Below are 11,496 nucleotides of genomic sequence, written 5' to 3' on the forward strand. Positions count from 1 at the left end.
GTCTTTTAGAAAATTCAAAATTACATAATAAAACACTTTGTTTCCCTCATCCACTGCCTCTAAGTTTGTCTTAATGAGACTTCATGTAGTCCACATTGTATTAAACATTTTAATATAAAATTATAAATATTAAAATCAGCCCTGCAGTTTGGAACAAAGAAACAATCGAATTTAAGGTTTAATGCAACAAGAGACTGGTGAATGGATGTTTAGCCTTGACTTTCTGTCTGAGCATGCAAAGTGATTCTTATTATATCCTCATACTGATACTGAATGCGCAGGTTATGGGAATACAGTATAATGCCATATTCAGTTTGAATAGTGTTGCTGTTATGTTTTGCACTGCTGTGGTGCAGAAGTACAGCTAAACAGCAGCCAAATACAGAAGTCTGTGGTTTTGTTTGGCACCCTCCTTTGTGAGAATGTGAGGAGGGTGGTGCTGAAAAGAAGCTCAGAAAAGCTGCCCTGAATAAATAAATGTTAAAACCCTAAGGTTTCCCAGGGAGCACTGGGTGCTGTCCGGCTGTCAGTGCACTGCAGACATATGATATATAGCAAAAGCCATTCCTTGTCCTCTGATAGGCTACTATCCTGCTGTGATGTCATCGTGGCTTGCTTATAAAAAGGCTGACAGACTCAGCTGCTTCAAAGGGGCAAGTGTGCTTGAGACCTGAAAGTGTTTATACATGTGTGGGAACAGAAACAGGGAGCGAGACAGAGCACGCACGTGTGTGTTTGTCTGTGCATGTCAGTCGCACACTAACTCCTGAAATTAACAACTCAGCAAAAAATGAAGAAGAAGTTGCTGGCAGACACTTTATTATGAATCTTTGTGTGGTGGATTTAAAAGCTTCTGGAGTATGAAATCACTGGACTGAAGAAGAGGACAAAGTCTGGAGGTAACAATTAAAGAACACCTGAAAATAAAAGTCTGTTTTACAAAGTGCAAATCTTGCAGGCAACCTATTTGTCACGGGTGGAAGCACCACTCTCTGTGATTTATTTGGACTTATCAAAGCAGTGAAATTAATATAGATTTAAAGTAAATGCTAAGGGATCAGTGCAGATAAAGAATCTTCAAGTTTTTCTAGTTTTACAAGACTATTTGACGATGACATTGTTTAAAACATGTGCACCTAACTCTGACATCATGGGAGATTTGAAGATTACCTATCATATAATCGTTTAAATTGTCTGACAAAAGCTACAGATGTCATTGATTTTCTTCCTTTTCTTCCTGTTATTATGGTATCAGGACAGAAACTTGTTTATCTTTTCCTAGTAAAGCATGTGTCATTTTCACAGTTTGCTCTACCGCCATCTCTTTATTTTACCGATGACAACAAAAGCTGGGTGTTCTCTCTCTGTGTGTATTTTCCACACACTTGCAGCTTCATGCTTATATTTGTGCAAGAGCTTTTGTGTGTTAAGTGCTCAGTGTACTTACTATCGCCATGCTCCCTCAGCCTAAATATTGGGACTTTTACGTCTCAGTAAATCTTTTGTGATTGATTCGGTCTCAGCTGTTTAAACAGTTTTGGTTAGGGAGGCGATTGGAGTCAGTTTTCCAAGTTTGACTTGGTATTAATGTGTGCAACCACCTCCTGCAGTACTGATCCCCTCTGCAGGGGTAGTGCAGGGGTCATTAGGACAAAGAGTAACAGGGTAAGTGACTGGTGTTGTGAGAAAAACAACAGCGACTGTCACATCATGTAAACATAAATGAATCATGAAAGTCTGATTTTTGTGTGTGTAGTGCACAATCACGCACATTATTGTCTAACAGAACTCTTTTCAAAGCACAATTAATGAAAATGCTATTTTTAAAAGGAGTCTGCACTTACCTTTCCAGCAGATCCATCATTTTCTCTGCACTTTTAGTTCGTATTTACTAAAATGTTAATGTGCTGACTTAGGGACGTTTTCCAAGCAATGACGAATGTTCGCACAAACACGCTGCTGTGGACGCAGACGGCATGATTGACAGCATACCTGCTCTCCAAATTAATGTGAGGTGCCTCGCACTTGCAAAGTAATGACACCGTTTAACTTTCATGTTTAGACGATTATGCCACTTACAGGATGACTGTCATAAAAACAACAATCGCCCGACATTTAAAAAGCATCCCAAAATTCAACACTTTGCTCATTGACCCTGGGAGAACTGGGTAAACACTCGTGAATCAATGCACCTCTTTACTGCTGCCAATTAACATATGTTGTGAGTGTTTGGACTGCATTGGAATAAAGGCAACATTCACATGCATCTAAGTGCAAATGCACACAGAAGATCCAGTTGGCCAAACAGCCTTACGATTAGCATTAAGACATAGATGTGTTCTTCTCTTAATTGCACATATTGGAGAAAAGCAAAAATAAGTCAAATGCCACCTGTGAAGGGCAAATAGTCCATAAGTAGCAGACATTTAGTATCTGTCTACTACTCATGGACTGTCCAGACAGGATGACTTATACAACGTACCATCCCCCGACAGGGATCTACATCAGAAGCGCAAACAAGGATCGCCATATGTCTGCTGTCAGTTAGATGCCTGCTGTGGAAGAGCATTTATATTCAGTCTTGTTTTTATTATTACTATTTATGCTGGAACATGACTAGAAATAACATTGAGGAATAAATGCAACTGATGCCAAAACTGTACTGTTATGTATTTTTTAATGTATCACTGGAATATATCTATAAAGCATCAGAGCAATGTGGGGATTATTTATTTAAGCTGCCTGTTGTTGCTCTGCCGTGCACTGCTCCTTTGCAAACACCAGTATACGGGCTCCTGGAGCCTATATAGTATTTCACAAGCCTTGCTCTTCCTCAGCATCAGTTATTTGTGCTTAGTAACACCCTGAATCGAAAGTGTACACTTTGTACCATGGCACTAAGATTAGTGTGTAGAGGAAGTCCTGATGGCCTAGTGGTTTGGACAAGGACATTTACTTCCTGTAAAAGTTTGCTGCTCACTTTTCTCCTGTTTTCTGTCACTGCAGTATTAAGTATCAGTTTAAAAAAAAAAAGAAAACTAATAATCTACATGTTGGATGCTGATACATGACATTATATCACAGGACATATGTTGTCACTGGGGAGGATACGTTTAAATCATGACACTATAGAGGAACATATAACTTCCTCTGTGAACACATATACACAGTATGTATGTTTCGATAAGATAAAAAGCAGGCTAGCTCTCATCCACAGACTTCTGTGAAAGCTATTTTTCATCAAATACTGCTCAAAGTTTGATATCTTTTCATTCTTTGATCATCCTGGCAGAAAGAATGATCTGTTGGAATACAAACAGCTTAAATATACTCCTGTGTGTGTTAATGGCACTTTAGGAGCACAATCATCTGTCTGTGCATTTACTTATGTAAGCACTATTATATAACAAGGGCATTTAGTGTCTTCATTTACATGTGTTGCAGGAGCCATCCTCTTGCTTTTACCAGCACTGGCATTTGCTTTTTTGTTTTAATGGCATTAATGGTGTAAAAAAAAAAGGAATACCCTTATTTGTTAAAGAAGGCCAAACAGATCAAAGGGTCACATGTAATCTTATTCAAAAAGCATCGGAGCCCGAGCAGATAACACCCCACTAGGAAGTGTGTGTGGACTAGTTGCAGCCAAATGCTGATCCTGTGGACTGAGGCTACACCAAAAAAAACATACAAATCCCATAAGCTGCTGCACAAACTGCTAAAAGCATGACAAACACAGAGGCATACGAAGGAACAAATACAAGCTGTCCAATCTCTTGTATACCTTTTAAACGTCTTCCCTACTAAATTGATCATGCATGCAAAACAATCAGTTTATGTGTCTTTATCTTTCGTGACCAAAGCTGTGTTTTTGTGTGTTTTCACTGTAGATCATGGGAGGTGTGAGTACTGTGTTAGCACAGACTAACCATTCACAGCACAGTAACTTCACCCAGGTCTTCAATTCTTCTAGACCAGAGTACAGTGATGCAGAACTCGTGCTGCTTGGTGTTGCTATGGCCATTCTGGTCCTGGCTATAGTTTTCGGTAAGCTGTGACTCTTTCGGTTCAATCAGACGACGGCTTGTATTTGAAATGCGCTTTTACAATTGATCCAGTTTATAGTTTCGAATACAGTTTGCTTTCTTCTACACAGGAAACGTGTTGGTGATTACCGCCATCCTGCGGTTTAAGCGGCTGCAGACTGTCACCAATCTTTTCATTGCCTCACTGGCTGTTGCTGACCTCATCATGGGTGTGGTTGTGGTCCCCTTTGGCTCTATCTCCATCCTGCGGGGAGTCTGGCAGTTCGGAAATTTCATGTGTGATTTCTGGACAGCGACCGATGTGCTGTGCGTGACTGCCAGCATCGAAACGCTTTGTGTGATCGCACTGGACCGCTACCTTGCCATCACCTCGCCGCTCCGCTACCCAACACTGCTCACCAGGTACAAAAGAGATGGAGCTTGACTAGTATGTAGTATGAGGTTAGATCAAGCTGCCAATGCAAATATCGCTACATTTTCAAACTTTCCAAGATGTTGCACACTTTGTTAAACCCAACCAGTGATGTCACATCAGGTGCTTTCTGTCTCCTGTTAAAGGCAAACACTGTTGACACGTGTTGCGGTACAACCAGAGGTGCAACATACTGGAAAATATGAGACTTGATTTTATTGTATTTGTTACAATGACAATGAAGATATTCTGATTCTCAAATACAGTCGTGGTAAAATATGGATATAGTAACATTAAAATAATCGTTAGCAGGTCTTAAACTTAGTTAAATAAAACTTTAAATGAACAACAATACATTGGACATATTACACTGTGTGACTGTTTATTATACAAAATTAATGCCTGATCGCAGAAGCAGTGTGTGAAAAACTGAATACTTCCTTACTGCTTCCATTGGGATTAACAGGGTAGGTAGCAGCCAGGTGCTGCTAATCAAATGCACTTCAATAAATGTGTAATCGCCTCAATAAAAGCAGATGTTTTGGCAGTTTGCTGGTCAGGAACATTCAGGTGTGTGTTAACACAATGCGAAGAAGAAAAAACATCAGCAGTGATTTTATGGACGGGGTTATAAGGCCATTTTTAAACAATTTGAAATCCATCATTCTAAACTGAGAAAAAGGATTCACGAGTGAAAAACATTCGACAGCTGCTAATCTTCCAATGACTTCTCAGCAAATTCCTCCTGTCGGACCGTGCAGTGCTCAAAGAAACTGCAAAATACCCAAGAGCTACATCTCAGACTCTGCAGGCCTCAGTTAGCATGTTAAATGTTGAAGTTCGTGATGGTACAATTAAAAAAAGACTGAACAAGCATGGCTTGTTTTGGCCGAGTTGCCAGGAGAAAGCCTCTTCTCTTGAAAAAGAGCATAGCAGCACAGCTTCGGTTTGCAAAGTTGCTTTTGAACAAACCACAAGACTTCTGGAACAAAGTCCTTTGGACACATGAAACCAAAGTGGAGATTTTTGGCTATATTGTGCAGCGCCACATTTGGTGAAAGCCAAACACAGCATATTAACACAAGCACCTCGTGCAAAATCTCAAGCCCACTTTTTGCGCCTTGCAGTCAGTGAGTCGATCATGAACTCTGTGTACCAAAGTATTTTAGGTCAAATTCGATCATGCAACACGACAATGATCACAAGCACAGCAGGCAATCTTCAATGACTCAAAAAGAAAAGATGTTCTAACTCAGTCAGATCCAGTTACTGTCCAGACTTCTAGCTGATTGAAATTCTGTGTGACCTTAAGAGAGCTTTGAGTAAATGAAAACCTGCTCACACTGATGAACGGAAACACCTCTGTAAAGAAGAATGAGTCATAATTCCCCCACAATGATGTGAGAGACTGATAAAGACACACAGAGAAAGACTATTTCAAGTTATTGCTGCTCAAGGTTGTTCTGCAAGCGAATAATTCATGTTTTTTTTACACACTGCTTCCACATATTAGCTTTGTTTTTATTGCAGAAATAATGACACAGTGCAACATGTCATGTGTTGTTGTTCATCTCAAGTTATAGTTACCTCGTTATAAGACATGATGATAAAGACTAGACAGTGTTTAAAAAAATTAATCCTGATATGTAAAACCTTAGAAATTATAGATGCTGTACTTCTTTTTTCTTTTTTTACCATTATTATATCTGACTCAAATTCATCAAATTAATACATGTATAATGTAGGTAACAGTAAAGAAGAAAAGTCATTATCTTAGTGATTAGCCATTTTAAATCTGAATGAATCAGAAGGACATATTTAGCAGAATATAATTAACCAGACCCCAAACTCATAATTACCCACAAATACGTTACATATAAAATTTAAAAGGAAGCTTAAGTAGACCACCAAACTGAAAAAGAGTGTATTTGGCATATGACATGGGGAGAATGAGAAGAATGAGGCATGTTATCTCTGCATGACGCAGTGCAGCTCATGTTACCTGCCTGAGCTAGATCCTGGGCTTAGCTGTAGTTAATTTAGAATGTAGTCGTGGCTATTATGTTGCTTTTAGAGCTCTTTTACATTTTTGGACAACCAACATAATATTTAACTAAGAAAATATCTCTGTGTTGTCACTCACGTCTACTGTTTGCAACGTTCTTCACTTCTCTGCGCACTCTTTTGTCTCCTGCTGATAACCAGGGGTCGAGCTGTTGCAGTGGTGCTCGCAGTTTGGGTGGTGGCCTCCCTCATCTCCTTCCTACCCATACATCTGAAGATGTCGGTGTCACATGATCACATAGCTCTCTTATGTTTGAAAGATGAAAACTGCTGTGAGTTCAACACGAACACGGCATATGCAGTGACTTCTTCAATTGTATCATTCTACCTGCCACTGGTGGTGATGATTTTCCTGTACACCCGCGTGTTCCAGGAGGCTCAGAAACAGCTGGAGAAGATCCGAGGAAGGGAACGACATATGTATAACTTGCATTGCGCTTCACAGTTTGCTTATCCTGATGATAGCCCTGCATTAAATCAAAGCAGGACAGGAACTGAGGTGGGAGAAGAAGCAGGAGACGATAGTCTAAATATGCAGAACCCAAGTATGGACACTGGTAAAGAAGAAAAGGGGAAAGAGAGCAGATTGAGGACAGACAAAAGGGACGGAAAACATTCCGCCACAAAGCGTCTTAAGTTTTCTCTTAAAGAGCATAAAGCTGTAAAAACTCTGGGTATCATCATGGGAACTTTCACACTGTGTTGGCTACCATTCTTCATCCTCAACATCCTCAGAGACATACTCAGCCTGAAAAACATTGAGGTACCCTTTAGACTCCTCAATTGGCTTGGATATTCCAACTCAGCCTTCAATCCTCTCATCTACTGTCGCAGCCCCGATTTCAGGCACGCCTTCCAGGAGATACTCCATTTGAGGAGTAAGGGAAGACAGTGGAGCATAAGGAGACTATTGGGACTATGCAGCGAGAACAGCGGTTATCCCCCACAAAGGCTGAATGGGAACTCAGCTCTTACTGATGTTACAGAACTTGACATTCAGCATTCTAGATGGAAGGGCAGTGTGGAGAGTTCAATTCAAGGCAGCTCACTGAATCTGGCTCCTCCATCTTCTTGCTCTGAGCAAGTTTTAGATGTAGCTCCAGGATCCTTGACCAACGGGCAGGCAAACCGTTCAGCCACCTGGAGCTGTAAGGACAGTCTGAGTTCAATAGCTTGACCAATTAGAGCATTAGGATTCCCATTGTGTGTGCAGTAAGCACCGATTTGTTGAAGTTAATAATGTTTGTGTTTGAGAGTTGAGTAACTCAACCTTTTTGGTCTTTTATAAGGCCACGTTGTCAACGTTTTTATTTATGATCCAGGGTCCGATTTTTCCTCATAATGGTGTGAATCAAGAAGGCAGCTACATGGGCAAATTATATTCAGCAGTGTCTCCTTTCAAACAGGTATGAAGTTTGTCTCGATCATGAAGGCATCATGCTGTAGCTTATTTAACGGAAAAAAGGGCAGTTTTTTTGGTTCACGAGCTTTAAACACAGGAAAAGTTTGCAAAGCAGCGCCTTGAAAAAAAACTCACAAAGTGACATCAAACATTATCAACTTCCTGAAATTGGAATTACTACAGGGATGATATTGGTACCAAATAAAACGTGTTTTAAGAGTACTAAAATATCATGCATGCTACTTCATTCCCAAATGCTCCTCAACTAAAGTCATGAGATTACCTGTTGCTTAAAAACAGAAGAGGAGTGAGCCGTCGGCGAGGTTGCTGCTTCAAATCACTGCACATTGTCAAAAAGATCATTGTCCTCATAATAAGAGTGCAGCACAGCAGCATTAGAATGTACTGGAGAGCACTGAATGCTCTGTAGGTGCAGTAACATTTGAGAGTGTTGAGCAGAAAGAGGACAGAGTCAGAACATTAAAGACTTTCAACTACTGTTGATCATTAACAGCCCCTGAGTTATCAGGTGGGATGAATAAGATTCGCATCAGTAGATGTACTTCTACACCTCCCAAAGCTAATATTTATTTTAGAATCAATGTCAAAATCCTACATTGCCTTGTTATCTCATTCACAAGATTTCCTGAAAACTTCTGACCTTGAGGTCAAGGTCTCTGAGATTCTGACTCGTTCGAGATTTTTATCAATTTGAATATCCTGCGTCGCCTCGTTCTCAAGTTATCTCCATCACAAACTTGAGTGTCTACCTTGCCCGCCCACTTGCCAGGGTTACGATAATACTCAATCAGGTTTATACAGCTGAAGGGTAAAAATTAATTTTAGAATAAGTAAAAGTGTTTTGACAGAACATAATGTGTTCTTGCAAAATACCATCAAAATACCAGATGAGGACTACCTGTCTTGAAAAGCTGCCACAGTAATGGAGCCTTTTAAGTGAAAAACGGTGGTTTCTTACATTGTTCCACAAAGGATTAAATGTGAAATTTAAATAATATTTGCAGTTAAAATAAACTTTTTTTTTCTCAGAAACCAAAGTTTATGTACAATATCAAGATAAACTCTCCATGAACCAGAACCCAACAGGACTGAGATAAAAAACTACATGTTTGCCCAGTGGCCCAAGGTTTTATTTGAAACGGGGAGTATATTTTAAGGCTCGCAGTTTGCCTGTTTTCTTCATTCCTTCTAACAAAACTCACAACTGGTCTGTAGTTATTTGGTGGTGTATAACTGTGTATCAGATAAACATGTGAGACCCAAACTTGTGACTGTCATGAGTGTCCTCCCCATGTGTTGGCTTCCTTTCATCACGTATTCCCTTAAACTATATCCCCCACTTTGTCCCTCCACCAACAACACCATGAACCCACGCTTTCCTTTTATCCTGTCTGCTTTTGCTCTGTTATAAGTACGAACGGTGCACTCTGTCACAAGAGCTGGGAGATCTTTTTTTATGTAGTTGGATCTGGTTCAATAACATTGTCTGTTACACTCCCTGTAAAAACATACCAATCAGGTTACACATATTTTAAGTGCTTACTTTATACATCGCTCTCAGCAGAAGCTTTGCAGAAACAAAAAATTGGTTTGGATTAGTCTTTCTTTCGCCATTTCCTAAATTCAAAGTGATGATAATAAATTTGTCCAAATACGAAGCAGAGCAAGTCAGACTGAAAATGATCTCTCTTGTTCATATTTTATGTGCACAAATAATTATTTGATATGTGATTTTTTTTTAAATACTCTTGAACAATGTCAGTTACTGTAAATATCACCTACATGTATCTGTCTCAGTGTACAGTATGTTTACAGTATGTGAAAATGAGTATTTTTTGCAATGTAAAGCTCGAAACATCCACAGAATCTTCTTAATGTACTGTTGAAATTTGGATTACCTTTCAGGTGGGTGTTGTTTTTTGCATTGGGGTTCAAGTTCATTAAGTTATGGGAAATAAAACAGGTAGAATAACTGAAGTGTGCCTTTTGATGATAACTGAACTTACTGAAACGGACTTGATAAATCTTACATTACACCATAAAAAAGAGTTTTAGTGTAAAATTTTATAAAAAGTTTTCTCTGTACTTTTGAAATCACACTTTTTAACCACATACAGAAACTTAAACAAAAAAACAAACAACGTACTGACTGAAAATTGCTCCTCATTTTCTGTTTTTTAAAGGAACTTTTTTGTCAGTGACATGGGAAAGAGGAGATCATGAATTATATCCAGTTGATACATATGGACACTACAATAAAGCACCAAAACATGAGGCTACAGTAAGTAAGAAAGAAACAAAGAAAGAAAAAAAAACAATATATATATATATAGGTTGATATGATGATGATGATGATGTGCCGTTAGCATGCAGTTATTTTCTCAGTTACAGGTTACGGGGAAATCTGGGTGTATTTTAATGTCACTGTATTTATTCCTTAGATAAAATAAATAAAACACTGCTAATCCGGTCCTTCCTAGCTTTGTCTTAGCCTTAGCACTCACTGAAACAATGATGCTTTTCAAGTAGCCAGTGGAAAATACAACTCAGTTACATGCTGTTGACCAAGCATGTCTAAAATATTATACAAGAAATTTCCACAACTGTGGAATATTTAAGGAAAATGCTTCCTCCAAATCCTCTCAGGCTGTCCAGTAAAATGACATTGAGGAAATGTGATTTTCACTGTGCTGCACCTTTATCCTTTTAAACTAACCCCTGAGACAGGAGCTTTTTGTGCTTATTCAGTCATCCAGGTTATTCATGAAGACTCCGCTGTCACGTATGCATTCAAGTTAAAGGTTACGTGCAGGTGGGGTGGGTTGTGTGCTGTGAGTTTGGCGTGAGTGCATGTGTGTGTGGGTGCATGTGACACATAGTGACAGCTGCAGCTGGTCACAGCAGCTACAGTATCAGCTGCTGGAGAGGAAATACAATCAGCTTTGCTGCCTCAAAGCACTCATATACACTTCTTTACCCTCACACATGAAAACAAACTGTGGATGTGTCCAAGTGTGTTTGTGAAGTTTGACCCATTTCCAATTTAGGTATTGGAAGATTAGCGTGTGGAGGCATCCTTTTTTTGGTGCGTGTCCAAAATGTTAACGATACTGTTGGTGTCATGATTACCTTAGATACTATGCAACTGAGCTCTATATGTGTGGGTAGGAGTGCCTTATGTTTATGTATGTTTTTGCACACAGCCACCACAGTCGGCACGTAAAACATGAGTGTAGCCATCTGTTTGTTAAGTCCCAGTGTGAAGTATTACACCAAGCTTTTTGTCATCACCATTTATCTAGAACTGCATTTCACAAAACGAGGCAAGTCGGAGTCTCGATATCCAACAGAGGTTTCTCTCATGACAGCATATGCATATTTTTCTAGAGTTGTCGACCATCTTGGATGTGATACAGTCACCAGTTGCAAGGGGAAAATGTGCGTTCCTAGACTGGTTGGCAAGTGGTTGGTGTACGTTGCTGCTCTAGATGGTGCTTTAGCTAAAACCTCCTTGTGCTTTCTTTGGTCACTAACAGGCCACCACGCTTGCCTCA

The 11,496-nt window shown here is 39.6% G+C and overlaps 1 protein-coding gene across 1 annotated transcript; it reads left to right on the forward strand.

Moving 5' to 3' along the window:
* Nucleotides 1–509: 509 nt before the first annotated feature.
* On the forward strand, nt 510–7,976 carry LOC102296578 (beta-2 adrenergic receptor). Its single transcript, XM_005926360.3, has 4 exons — nt 510–899; nt 3,888–4,044; nt 4,154–4,445; nt 6,661–7,976. Exons 2-4 carry the CDS (start codon nt 3,891–3,893, stop codon nt 7,694–7,696), a joined length of 1,482 nt encoding a protein of 493 aa, XP_005926422.1. The 5' UTR covers nt 510–899; nt 3,888–3,890; the 3' UTR covers nt 7,697–7,976.
* The last annotated feature ends 3,520 nt before the right edge of the window (nt 7,977–11,496 follow it).

Source organism: Haplochromis burtoni, unplaced genomic scaffold (assembly GCF_018398535.1).
Source record: "Haplochromis burtoni strain Fernald_Lab_line unplaced genomic scaffold, NCSU_Asbu1 Contig_83, whole genome shotgun sequence".
NCBI lineage: Eukaryota > Metazoa > Chordata > Actinopteri > Cichliformes > Cichlidae > Haplochromis > Haplochromis burtoni.

Coding starts and splice junctions, on each gene's coding strand:
- LOC102296578 (XM_005926360.3), top strand. CDS start 3,891: ATGGGAGGTGTGAGTACTGTGTTAGCACAGACTAACCATTCACAGCAC. Junction 4,045..4,153: donor GGTCCTGGCTATAGTTTTCG/GTAAGCTGTGAC, acceptor TCTTCTACACAG/GAAACGTGTTGGTGATTACC. Junction 4,446..6,660: donor TACCCAACACTGCTCACCAG/GTACAAAAGAGA, acceptor GCTGATAACCAG/GGGTCGAGCTGTTGCAGTGG.